This window comes from Branchiostoma belcheri, unplaced genomic scaffold, assembly GCF_001625305.1.
Source record: "Branchiostoma belcheri isolate BF01 breed outbred unplaced genomic scaffold, Haploidv18h27 scaffold3, whole genome shotgun sequence".
NCBI lineage: Eukaryota > Metazoa > Chordata > Leptocardii > Amphioxiformes > Branchiostomatidae > Branchiostoma > Branchiostoma belcheri.
The window spans coordinates 3258201-3271338 of NW_017803909.1; the positions used below are offsets into that span (position 1 = coordinate 3258201).

The window sequence follows — 13138 nt, forward strand, 5'->3', positions numbered from 1 at the left end:
GGTCAATACGCGAGGGACAGCAGTCTTGTCTGTGTAGCAGCGCCACCTATATTGCAACAACTCTGGCTTTTTAGAAATTTAGCCCCTAGTGCTGCTTGTATCTGCGGGTATCGTTGTGAGAGTGTCATACATTTTCTTTTACACTGCCCTTTATATAATCAACAAAGAGTCATCCTACTCAGCAATCTCCAGAATGTGGTAGGCTTTGATTTTGATGTTTTCAATATGTCTGAACAATTGTTATGTGATATTTTACTTAGAAGATTACCTGATTTATACTATGATACAAACTGTAATATCTTGCTAACCACTCAAACTTATATTGTTGACACCAAACGGTTTGTACTCGATTGATTTATTATATAGCCTACTAAACATTTCTTTGTACTATTTAACGACCCATCCCACCCACTTGCTGTTCTCTGTTTTTTGTTATGTATTGTAATTGTATTCTATGTTTGGTGGTGAGGCTAAAATTAGCTATAGCTAGAGTACCTCGCCACCTTGTCTTGTATTGTCCTTGTTGAATTTGCAAATAAAAAAAAATAAAAAAAACAAGTCTTGCCTATAAGAGATCCATACTGCACTACACATGATTACACGATACAGCGTATGTCCGGATCTTAAATACACAATGTACTCATTGATCAGACATGGAAAAGTAAGTGGTTCACTGAATGTTTCTCCATGAATTTATTATGGATATATACATATATATTATACATGTTGCAGGTAGGATCACAAACAAGGAAGCTAGCTACATTTGTATCAGTCCATTTCCATCATACACAATGAAATATTATGATAGAGCAAAACTTGACTATATTTAAGAGTCACTTTTTATTCCTGCCAAACTTAAAAAAATTATGTTCAAATCTTCTGTAAGTAAAGAAAACAGATAGCTGATAGCTCTTATGAATGATAATTAACTTTGTAAACAAAAGGTCTTCAAGGTTGCTGTCAACTCAAGTTTATTTTCCCCCTTCACCATTATCAGAGATAATTTTTGTTTCTTCCACCAGATATTGCAACTTGTCTTGTGATGCCAAAATATCTGGGAGGGTACCCTGCCCTCCTGTAGAATTATTCTCATCATGCTCCAACTGTACTACTGAAGCGGTGGCTAAATGGCCTAACTTATCCTGGCTGCGAACAGACTTCATTTTGGCAGCCCCTCGATTGATCCCCAGTACAAACGTTGGCCTGACTCCCAGGTCTTCCCCGGGGTGCTTGTTCCTGAGGTGGTGGGAGAAGTCGTGCTGACTGTTGGTGTTGTAAGGACACCACTTACACACGTACTGCTTCAGCCCCTCGTGTTTCTTAGTCTTGAGAATGTGCTTGCGCAGGTTCTCCACATTGTTGGCACGGTAGGAGCAGTGAGGACAGTTGTAAGGCTTCTCTCCTGTTGAACATGACAGGAGAATAAACAGAAGACAGATGAAAAAAGTATCTTGTAATTGTACATTCATGAAATTTCTGTGTTAAAAAAGGCGATGGAACTACTTACTGGTTTATAAATAGTAAAAATGTTGCACACCATATTTTCACACATGACCAATCTTGGATCATCACCTTGGATGACATACAGTATTTCAAAGACAGCACTAGAGCATTAATTCAGACAGCTTGATAGTATCACCTGTGTGTGTACGCTTGTGCCTGATGAGGTGAGGCTGCCAGGAGGTGGCATAGCTGCACTGGTCACACTTGTGTGGTTTCTCTGCACTGTGCTTCCTCCGTATGTGCCACTTCATCAGCTTTACTGTGGTGGTTGCAAAGCCACACTGCTCACACACGATACTCTTCTCTGCCCTGTGAACACTACGAATGTGATTGGTCAATCCCTGTTTGAAAGTTGCAGCATAGGTGCAAGCATTGTACGGGCACTCAAAAGGTTTATGGCCCTCATGGAGAGTCATGTGTCGTTGCAAATTTCCAGCAAAGCTCTTCCCACAAATGTCACACAACCTTCTTGGCTCGCCCTCCCCATGCATCTGTAGGTGTCTTTTGACTGCTACCATACGGACAGCCGTGTAATCACACTCTGGACACTTGAAGGGTTTGATGTTCAGATGGCGCTTGACGTGCATACGGAGGTCAGTTGCCCATGCTGTGGAATAGGAGCAGTGCTGACACTTGTGGGGCTTCTCTCCAAGGTGAACGGCCTGAATATGTCCTTTCAAACATGGGCCTTTGGATACTGTCTTCCCACAGAACACACAGGTACTTCCCCAGTACAGCATGTGTCTCATCTCCCGTCTGTGCACATTGAGATCCTCTTCTGTGGAAAACTGGGCATCACAATCACTGCACACATGTCCAGTTCTACGTTGTATAGTACCATGGACTTCCCTCTGGTGGGCAGTACAGTCCTCGCTTGTCACAAACGTTTTGTTGCAGCGACTACAGAGGTAACGGCTGTGAAATGTTTCTAAGTGTCTCCGTAGGGAAGCCTTGTAAGCACTTTTAAAGGGACACTCACCACAACAATGCTGCTGTTTAGAGTCACCTTTTTTTCCCAAATCAATCTTCTTATTGAGACAATTTCTTTTTCTTCTGAGGCTGTTCTGTGCTGGATTTCCCTCTGATGGTAACTTTCTCTTTCTTCTCTGTCTAGAAATCCTCTTCGGTGCAGTTGAGGAAGCTGCTAGTTTTGTAATGTGTTCTTCACTCCCTTGACTTTCAACATCCTTTGAAGAAATTCTTGTTCCATTACCTGTAGCTGAGGCATCAATTGCTTGGCTATGAAAACAGCCTGATTTTACATTTGAGCCATTTTCAGAGGAAGCCTGTGAAACCATGGACTTGTGGCTACTAGTCTTAAAATGCCTGTTAAGTGTTGCAGCTGACAAGTATGTCTTCTTGCAAACATTGCACCAGTGTTGGTCCTTTGAACCTTCTTTCTTATTTCCATCCTCTTGAGGCTTGGAATTAATACTTGTTTTTAATGGCTCATCTCTCAACTCTGAGCCTTGGTCTATTGTTGAGCATTCCCAAGGACGAGCAGAATTATGTACATCCACACTGACTGGTTCATCACTTTCTGTGTTCTGACTTTCCTCACCTTGACCGTCTGCCTTTGTCACATTTGAAGAACCTACAGAACTATGTACTGTAAGTCTGTTAGTCTTACTTCTTGTACTTGGCAACCTATGGTCTGCTGTTGGAAGGTTTTTGTCTGCATGAAGACTGTGTGTGCCACTGGAAGTGATGAGACTTTCTGTGTCAGCAGCTTTACCACTCTCTGCTTCCTTGCATCCCTTTTCTTGGCTGTTGTCATCTTGCAAACCGTCAGTGTCTGAAATCCCAGTCTGATCACGTCCATCATCACCTGGTATTTCTTTGTTTGGCACTGAAGCAGTACTAGCACTTACATTGAAGGTACTCCTGACCAACTGTAATGCAGGGCAGTCTTGCCTTTTGTGAAGAATGTACAGGTCAAGCCCTTCCACAATGGTGTCACAGGCCAGACAGTGATGCTTGTCCATCGCCTCCAACACTGGCAGCTTCTGTACATGACAAACAATCACTTCTTACGATTATTTTGGAGGGTATATGATCTCTTAACAAAATAGTAAATTACAAAATGTTATTTGTGGCATCTTTTCTTTCAATGATCACATTGGTGATCAGTGATTTGTTAATGATAAAAACAATAGTGTCAGTAGTTAAAACAATAGTGTCAGTGAGTCGTTAATAGTTAAAATTGGTACGTGTAAGAACCACAGTATATTATGTTAAACATTAGAAGTCCTTTACAGTGTTGGGTATTATGATTGTAACACTAATATGCAAATACTTAATGCAATGAGGAGGTGGTAAAGAATTCTGATGGGTGAACATATGTGGACGGAATGGTTTTAAAATTCCAAAATATCCTGAGAAAACTTACACATGCACTGGACATTTTTGCGTCCTCTGGACGGGCTCTGACGATCAATTAAAAGCTGCAGGACAGGAAGGATGCCATTGTGTATTTTTCACAGCTCACCCAGCTGAAGCCTGTATGAACGCAGTAGTACATTGTGTACTAGCACATTCGAATGAATCATTGAGCTTTAAAAAACCAGCAAGATCACAGTTAATGTGTGAAAGTTTTTGTTACACTTTGAATATATTTTTGCTATAATGACATATCCTTAGATACGAATTGAAACTGTCGAAGTAGCGAATTGTTTCTAAATATCGTATGTGTCATCAAATGATGCGCTATGTTTCTGCCATTAAGAGGTCAGCCGGGGTGACGCTGAGAAAAACTCTCCGTGGAAGGGTAAGGTTATGAGAAAGTTTTCTGTTCTACGTAACCTGATAAATCTAATGTACTATTAATGATGAAACCACGGTGACCAACATGTACATTTGAAAGGCTCCGTTCCGCTAGAATTACACTATTATTGGCAGTTTCTTGACGATCATGATGGTAAGGGGGAGGGGGGCAGCTTTAGGCGTGGACGTCATGCATGGACAGTTTTTGTCCAAACAATTTACTAGTATTGATTTTGCTTTAAATACTGGAACAAGCTTTGGTTGAAGGTGTATTTTTGTGTGTGTTGGAACCAGGTACCAGCTGTGTGATATCATGGTCGAAAAAGAATCACACTTGCACTGACCAACTTGCTGACAAGCATCAATTCATGTTGGGGAGGAAACAAAGCTTTTTAAAGGCCTTAAAAGGCCTGGTATGGCCATGAATATTTGGTCAACAATAAATGGTAACGTTACCTGTATCTCAATCTGTATTAGTCAGCTAGAACAATACACCAGCTTTGCAGACAGTGGCTGGCTATATCACACCAAATACGTAGCTTGTTATGTAGTTTTATGTGTACTTAAAACTATTAAACCATCTTTTATCTTTATGTATCATTCAAATAGCCACATAGAAATCACCTAACATTAACAGTTACATGAAACTGTGACTAAACATCATCCTTTTGTCTGTAGCTGCAGTCACGATGGAAGAGGACGATGACACACACCAGTGTCGGGCCTGCAAAATGGTCATCCAGGGTCTGGACAACTACGTCCAACACAGAAAGTTCACTTGTGCTCGTCTAACGGGCAAAGAGTCTCAGAAAGATGAGAGTAAAACTTGCAGCATACCTGTGGCAAAAGATGGTACTAGTACCTCAAAACTCCCTGAAGGTGTTAGAGATGCAAATGAAGGAAACTCTGACATATTTTCTGAGGCATTCGCAGCTACATTCATGGGCAGAACAGGGAATGAAAATAATCATGCATCAAGCTCTTTCCAGAGTCCAAGAGTTGACAAAGATGATGTTGAAAATGTTGATAGCCAGCCTCATGATAACAGTGAAGAATCAGACAAGGTAGAAACAGGCAGTCCTGGCTGTCCTCCAATGATCATGACCGTGGAGTGTGTGGATGACAAGGTGAAGGATCGTCATAAAAAACCAAGCAGTCAAAACTACAACAAGATTCCATTCCTAAAACCATGCACAACGCGGATGGGCTTCTCCTGTAAGCCTTGTGGAGTGGAGTTTAACAACACTTTTGACATCAAGAAACATCTTACCAGCAAACAACACTTGAGAAAAGTTGGCCTTGTTGAAGAAGATGCTGAGAACTCCAACGGGAAGTGGTCAGAAGAAGTTGAAGGGGAAAGACCCAAGAGTCCTCCCATGGCCATGACAGTGGACTGTGTCAATGATGACTTGAGCTCTGATGATGGTGGCGGATTTGGTCCAGACAACATGGAGGATGACGACATACCTCACGATGAAGACACTCCTCAGGCCACAGGCTCTGCATCAGGGGTGGATGATATCGAAGTACAGGGTACTTACTGTGATGTTTGTCATCAAGAGTTTGAGTACAAGTCTAAATTGAAAGAACACCTCCGTAGTAAAAAGCATCACAGAGCAGCTATGGAGCGTAGTGAAGGCTATTGTGAGGCATGTAAATATGATTACAGTTATCCATCCAGATTAAAATCACACCTGGAGAGTAAGAAACACCTCAGGGTAGCCGGGGCTCTTGCTGGTACAGGCAAAAGTGATGGCTACTGTGAAGTATGCCAAAAGGATTTGATGTATAAATCCAAACTGGAAAAACACCTTTGCAGTAAAAAACATATCCAGGCAACCAGTGAAGAAACAACCAATACCAGTGAGACGTCTGACAAGGATATGGCAGTTGGAGAGGAGGGAGCGAGTGAGGCAAGCAACGAGTTCATAGACAAAGGCAACCACTGTACATCTGCACATGAAGATGTGCCACAGGATACTGACAGTAAGACAGCTCAGAAGGACATTGGGACTAGATACAAACTGAGAGAACACCCTGAGAGTGGAAAGCACCTCAAAGCTGCCAATGATGGCTATTGTGAGGTCTGTCAAGTGGACTATAAGTGTAAGTCACAACTAGATTTACACCTAGGTACGAAGAAGCACCGTAAAGCTGCCATTGGGGATCCAGCCAAGAGTGGTCTTGGTTATTGTAAGGTATGTCAGTGGGATTATAAGTGTAAGTCCAAGTTAGAGCAACACTTCCTTACTGAAAAGCACGTCAGAGCAGTCATCAGAAAACAAAGTAGTACCAGGAAAACAGCCAGTGCCCCATCCAAGAGAAGGAAAGGTACAGGCCATGAGGATGATGAAGGAACTACCAGCGCCAAGTCCAAGACAGAAAGCAACATGCCAAAATGTTGAGGACTCTGCAACTGGGAATAAAGGAGAAACCCAGAAGGAAGACAGGAATTTTGAAGAGGGTGACACGGAGACCCATGTAGATGTAAGCATGGAAAGCAGCATGAAGAATGACAGCAAGGTTAAGAATAAGAAGAAGCAAAAGAAAAGAAAGAAGTTGACTCAAATTGATAGTTCTGATTGTTCTTCAGCTGATGAGTACAGTGAAGTATCAGATCACAGGAAGAAGGCAAGGCATATTGGAAGAACCCCCAATTACACAAAGCCTAAGCAAAAGGTGAAGGAATACAGGAAACGCCGTGAGAAAGTAGCAGCTAAGGTTGCATGTAAATATTGTAACAAGATCTTTACCATTGCTGCTTTTCTGTACAATCATGTAGAAAAGCATTGCAAGATGAAGAAAGACCCTCACCTGTGTTATCCTTGCAGACATGTAGCCTACACCAGTGAGGAACATGAGGAGCACTGTAAAACACAGGACCATGCTGTACTTCAGGAGATATACAAACACATCAAGGAAAGCCAGGAAGGGTGTATTAAGTACAGATGCACCATATGTGAATACCAGTCAGGTAATATGGAGGAAATAGAGATTCATGTACCGAAGCACCTTGCTGATGATGGCAAGGTGTTTCCCTGTAATTACTGTAACAAGTTGTACCCATCAAGATATAGAAGACAGCTTCACATAGAAAAACTGCACACAAAAACCTGGAAGAAAACAGCTATCTGTGATGTCTGTGGAAAGTGTTTCTATGGGTCTACAGAATTGAACATGCACATGAGACTGCACCAGGGAATAAAACCTCACAAGTGCACCCACGAGGGCTGCACATACAGGGCTAAGGTACCTTCAGAGCTCAAGACTCATATGATGAGGCATGCAGGGGAGAAGCCATTCCTCTGCGACAGGTGCTCATATGCCAGTGTCACCAAACAGGGCTTGACCAGGCACGTCCGCCACGTGCACACAAAACCCGCGGACAAATTGCTGAAATGTGAACAGTGTGGCTACACCACCATGCAAGCCCATAATTTGACGAGGCACATTACAACACATACAGGTTTGTTTTCCTATCATCAATGCAAAGTCTTTAAAACATACAAACACTTACTGTTATATGTAATGACTTGTGACTAAAACATTTCTAGTGTTTAATTTGTAGAGATTTATAGGATGATACATTTTTATTACTCTCTCTGCCTTCCCATGTAAAATTACTTCTTTTTTTTAATTGTGAGCTTCTCAGTGTGTGTGTGTAAAAAGAAAAATAGCACATTGTACCAGGAAATTGATAGAAAAAAAAGCATGTCCAGTAACTTGTAGTCATGAAGGTATATTGTCATCACAATATCTATACTAGGGTGGGAATGTAGGCACCACAACTGTGTTGATGTTGATAGCAGCAACATGCCAATAAATAATTTTGCATGAGTATACTCATGCTATCTGGAATAGTATTGGAGGAGGGTCGGGGGGGTCAAAGCTTCCTATGTTGCACAGTGATGTTAACTTTACATGTTTTTTGTTTTTCAGGTGAAAAACCCTTCAAGTGTCCACACTGTCCCTATAGGTGTAATGATGATGGGAACCTTCGTAAACACATCCTGAAGAGCGGGAAGCACAAAGGGGTGAAGCTGTACAACTGCAAGTCGTGTGACTTCGGCACAAATCGAGTTCTCGACTTCTTCAACCACCAGAGAGGCACCCACGGGATGGCCATAGTTGAAGACTACAAGGGGTCCTTCATGTCTGGGACGACCATAGACAATATGAACCCGCGCTTTCATCGTGTCTCTAGCAGCAACCAGCAACAGGGCCCAGCAGGAGGAACGACAGACAAGCAAGAAGGGGAGGTGGCATCTGCCATAGCAGCCATTGTCCCCAACGACGACATTCCAGATGTGGAAAGTGAAGAGATGGCCTCAGACAACACGCAGCCATCCAACGCTGTCGGTATCTTAGAAGATTTAGTGGAGGAGATGTCAGCAAGTCTTCAAACAACAACAGAAGAGGAACATCAAGAAGAGGAACAACAAGAAGAGGAACAGCAAGAAAAGGAACAGCAAGACACAGAAATGTTTTAGGAGAACTGGTTAATGGGAAATATAAAAAAACACCAGTATTTCGTTTAAATTATCACTAGGCCTTTTCTTTACCTGTATTTTATTCACATCAGTACAGTATTTGACACTGGTCATGCCAATACTAGTAGTAGGCTGAAGTACCAGGTAATGAGTATATCCCACAAAGGCTTAGCTGTAGATTACATGACTAGTTATCGTACATCAAGTCTTTATATTATCATGAAAGTTGATCTGTGTTTGTAGTTACATGTTTTAAACAAGTCTTTATATTGTAGTTTGACAGTATCTTTAGCAAGTTTTTTTTTTTTCAATTAGAGTACGACAGCAGATTTATGATGTTGACTTGTAGAACTGAACAAAACAAAGTTGCAATTTTCCAAACTGATATGTTCTTTTTAATGATAGAATTTGTCTTCATCCTTGTTCAGCATGATTACATAGTGTCCTAGATCTTAGAACCATGTTTCTATGTTGTATTGACGAAGTGCATTATAACAAAATGACTGATTTGAGAAATGTTTTTCATACTGAAATTGTTACAATGTGTCACAGTCTAGTCATATGACATGAAAATAATGATAACTTGGAAAAGATATACAAGTATAAGACACTGGCAGTAGAAGGTAGGATTATCTTTTTTGTATAACTTACACCCCTGCCCTTGTGGCATTGATGATTTTGATATTTCCTTAATATTTTGTCCTGTTAAGTTTCACTTCATATACTACTAGTATTTAGAAAGTAATAAGAAGAGTTTTTTCTCATAGCATTGCAAATTGTAATGCAGCAGCATCCATGTCAGGTGGGGGTTGCTGTGTTCCTGGGGTCGGTTTGGCCCTCAGCTGTGTTTTCTTCACCTGAAAATGTAATGTACAACAGAAATGTAAGCTTTATGTTCTGTCAAATCAATAATTGAGAAAATTTGTTGTGTCTCAACTTTGGCTATTTAAACAAGAATGTACAAGCTATGATCACACATATGTAGATACTAGAGTGTAGGTTTTTGAATAAGACAGAATTTTACAGCTGCCATATTACCTGTTGTGCCTTTGTGTCCTTGTGTACCCTAACTAGTTCCTCTTGTAAGTTTGCTGCTGTTCTGTTAACTCTTTTCACTTCCTTTTGTACCTGAGAATTTAACTGGGTAAAAACAACAACAGTCTGGTATGTTAGAACTGCAATTCATAAAGTAGCATTGTGAATTTTACAAATTGTAAGAAAAAGTCATGAATATCTAGATGTTAGTTGAAACTTATTCTGACCTTTTTCACATCGATGGATTTTGCTTTCCTCTTTGCTTTCATGGCTTTATGCTTGGATACTGAGAAGACGTTCTTCGGTTGGTTTCCTGCATTTCCACCTTTACTCGCAGGGCGGCTCTTCTGTCTATTCTTCCCCATGGTGTAGCTCCGGGCTCGGGAAACACCTGTATCATATGGTGCAATAGAGATGGCTTTTAACAACTTGTCTTATCGTCATGATATCACCTATACACACGTATATATATTATTGATCCCACCATCCACTTTTGGGCAATTGAAAAACAGCAGAAATTGACAATTGTGCGGCAGCCACCAAATCTCTAAAGTCCTTGGTCCAGCGGAGTCTGTATAATAATCCAACCTAAATCTCCAACTTTCTACTTTCTTGAGCATCGGAGGATTTTCTTTCCATTCCTGAACATGCACGGCTTCTAACTCGGAGATGTTGAACTTTCAGTACAGAAAGTTACGGCCTATTTCCGAAAATGAAGTAAGAACGCGATCGGTTTGCCGAGAGACGAAAGTTACACTCCTTCAACACACAGGTTTGGCGTCACGTGACTGATCTTGTGTCGCTTTATTGAGCGTGTCCGCGTTGTGGCTGTGTCTGCACCCGGACTCTAGTCGTCTGTCACGCCTCCTCAAGTCGGCGGTATTCTGCAGTAGGACCGACCGCAAAGATGGCTAGCTGGGAGTACCTTGCTTCTCTCGTCGTGTTAATGCTACATCTGATGCTGAACGTTCAAGGTGAGTTGAGTACTTTTTAATTCTCCCCACTGAGTTTGCCAAGTGCATTTTCATCGGTGCGCGGTAGATAGGCCAGGGGTCCCGTCGTCTATCCAAGGGTTACAGGGATCAGGCTCCTTGATCTATCCAACTCAAAGCGATCAGTAAATGTCCTTTGCTCAACAAACAAATCCTGAGCTGGATTCAGAAACTAAAAGATATAAATCCCACGTTTCTACCCGGCACAAAACTTCTTGTGCGTGCCTGGAAGTGCGATTTAGAGTTACGAGTACAGTTCGTGGTCCATTGTGAATTGAAGGCGTGCGTCGAGTTGTTTTGCCAGAACTCCGCGAACCTTTCAAAATGCGATCAGGGAGGACATATTTTTCCTTGATAGGATCGAGATAGAATGGAAACTTGAAAGTGATCAGAAAATTGCACCAACTGACCATGACTGGAATTCATTGACATTTATTCTTTCCATCTTCCTTCCCAAAAGGCTTTTAACCACTGATGAAAAATTTGTCGGGAAAAATCTCCCAGTTCGGGACTGTGTGTGGCCAGATTCAGTACACATCCTGAAAACAAAGGCCAACATGAGAAACGATTTGCATCAGAACAGTTTGTAGCACTTTTAAGTGTCTCACTTCCTTGATTAGCACCTATGTGTGTATTCCGTGTGTTTGGACACTTGTAAATGTTTATTGGCCGGAAAAAGAAAACAGCAGATACACATTTCGTAAAGCCGGATGTTAGCCAACCTTAGCTTACTGGTGCTGTAATTGTTCTATATGATTTAGTCATGTCAGCCAAGTTTGTGTAAATGTTTCTACTGACTGCAGATAAGTTTGGTTACTTCCATCAGTAGATGTGGTAACATTTATCATGTTTTATGGTCTGGACTGTGTTTGAACTTGACCAGAAAGTCTAACATACTTTGTTAAACAAACAGCTGAACAGAATACGGCAGATTCAAATAAATTTTATCAATCACTGCAGGTTTTTGAGAAGAAAAGAAGAGAATTTCAAGTTTCTTAAATCTCTTTAGCTGGCACTTGATTTGGGATTGGATATGATATGAAATTCCTATTGAGTAATTCCAATCGTTATAAATGCAAGTGCATGTAGTAAGGGTATAAACAACTATAGTCTGGACATAGTTAAAGTCACATAGAAACACCTGTTGAGATCCTTGCTAGCACATAGGTGGATTCATCCTTGCTATTCCAATGTCCCACTTGAAAAGGTGGGTTATATTATACCATAACAACAAGGCGAGTGCACAGAAGACTTATTCATCCAAGGTATACTCCATAACCCTTGGGGGTTGAAACACGATCTTCACTGTAAAAAAACTCCCTGAGATGAAAACCCTCTCAAAGTTTACTCACCTTGTGCCAGGTAAAAGGCTCTGGTTGTTAGCTTCCTCAGATTATGTTTACATAACTTCGGGTACAAAAGACATCTGCTTCCAAGAGGAAGGAAAGTGGTATACTGTCAACACAGTCTTTACATTTGGCACAAGCTGTCATTATCATGTTCAACTAGAGTCTAGTGAAACAGAGAATCTTCGAATGATTGTGGTTTTATTTTCACACTGAGAATAAATATGTGACACTTCAAAAATGTATTTCTGCTATACTACATTTACATTAATATATGGCCCAAACGTCATTTCTACAGCAGAATGAAGCCCCTGCAAAAATTAATGAATTTCCAGTATATTTTTAAGAGTTGAAATTTACAGTTGAGCGGTAAGACGGAAAACGTTATCTCAAACAGAGCTAAGTGAATATCTCCATTTACCCAGGACATAAAAACAGTTTACATTCAAGCGTTGGCTAACAGCCTTTGTTTTATCAAGCTGTTATTTTGCAGACAAGATGTGTACTTTAAGCTACAGTCACAACCCGCCGTACGTGCTTCTGCGTGCTGTCTACGTGCAAAAACGTGGACAAACGTAGGGCATCCGTGCGTGGTGAGTACCACCTCCGTACGGAATCCTACGGATTTGGGAGCACGCAGACACGCCATAGAAATTTAAGTGCATGTAAAACTTTTTATACGTGCGGTCTGCGGATTCAACAACCGTGCGTGCGAGTACGAGCGAGGTGCATGCCCCGTAGTGCCGTGCAGAAGAAGCACGTGTGAGTACGGCCTCCTTACGGTAAAGTTGTAATCGCACAGAGATCGTACGTTGTAAGCACGTACAACTCACTTACCACTTGCGCAACGTACAATGCACGCAACCGCTCACGGCCAGACGTGGCGTGCAGACCACACTCTTACACCTTGCGTAACCGTGCGAGTGACGTGCGTCGACGCCACTCCTTCCCCACGTTTTCAGAAAAAACGTAGCAGACGTAGCCTCCCAAGAAACGTACGGTCAAAAAG

At 41.5% G+C, this 13138-nt stretch overlaps 4 protein-coding genes across 6 annotated transcripts in view; 2 read left to right on the forward strand and 2 right to left on the reverse strand.

Annotated features, from left to right (window-relative positions):
- Window positions 1-3996, reverse strand: part of LOC109474020 (zinc finger protein 658B-like) — a 4847-nt gene extending 851 nt beyond the window's left edge. Inside the window, exons 1-3 of one of the 3 annotated variants that reach the window (XM_019774225.1) lie at window positions 3893-3996; window positions 1640-3509; window positions 567-1402 (exon numbers count right to left, since the gene is read on the reverse strand). In XM_019774225.1, coding sequence (XP_019629784.1) covers window positions 972-1402; window positions 1640-3509; window positions 3893-3907 — 2316 coding nt within the window. In that variant the 5' untranslated portion in view covers window positions 3908-3996 and the 3' untranslated portion in view covers window positions 567-971. Of the gene's footprint in view, window positions 1-566; window positions 1403-1639; window positions 3510-3892 lie in introns of those variants that run through there. The other 2 variants (XM_019774226.1, XM_019774227.1) reach the window with 2 other exon arrangements.
- Window positions 3997-4222: 226 nt separating this feature from the next.
- Window positions 4223-8783, forward strand: LOC109473776 (zinc finger protein 37 homolog). Its single transcript, XM_019773834.1, has 3 exons — window positions 4223-4270; window positions 4945-7732; window positions 8206-8783. Exons 2-3 carry the CDS (start codon window positions 6607-6609, stop codon window positions 8754-8756), a joined length of 1677 nt encoding a protein of 558 aa, XP_019629393.1. The 5' UTR covers window positions 4223-4270; window positions 4945-6606; the 3' UTR covers window positions 8757-8783.
- A 477-nt stretch (window positions 8784-9260) lies between these two features.
- Window positions 9261-13138, reverse strand: part of LOC109473778 (uncharacterized protein C8orf59 homolog) — a 14293-nt gene continuing 10415 nt past the window's right edge. Inside the window, exons 2-4 of the mRNA XM_019773836.1 lie at window positions 10019-10182; window positions 9795-9896; window positions 9261-9613 (exon numbers count right to left, since the gene is read on the reverse strand). Coding sequence (XP_019629395.1) covers window positions 9518-9613; window positions 9795-9896; window positions 10019-10156 — 336 coding nt within the window. The 5' untranslated portion in view covers window positions 10157-10182 and the 3' untranslated portion in view covers window positions 9261-9517. The remainder of the gene's footprint in view (window positions 9614-9794; window positions 9897-10018; window positions 10183-13138) is intronic.
- The window catches only part of LOC109473775, an 11755-nt gene continuing 8869 nt past the window's right edge, over window positions 10253-13138 (forward strand). The window contains exon 1 of the mRNA XM_019773833.1: window positions 10253-10765. Within this exon, the coding sequence (XP_019629392.1) occupies window positions 10699-10765 (67 nt within the window). The 5' untranslated portion in view covers window positions 10253-10698. The remainder of the gene's footprint in view (window positions 10766-13138) is intronic.

Coding starts and splice junctions, on each gene's coding strand:
- LOC109473776 (XM_019773834.1), top strand. CDS start 6,607: ATGAGGATGATGAAGGAACTACCAGCGCCAAGTCCAAGACAGAAAGCA. Junction 7,733..8,205: donor GCACATTACAACACATACAG/GTTTGTTTTCCT, acceptor TTTGTTTTTCAG/GTGAAAAACCCTTCAAGTGT.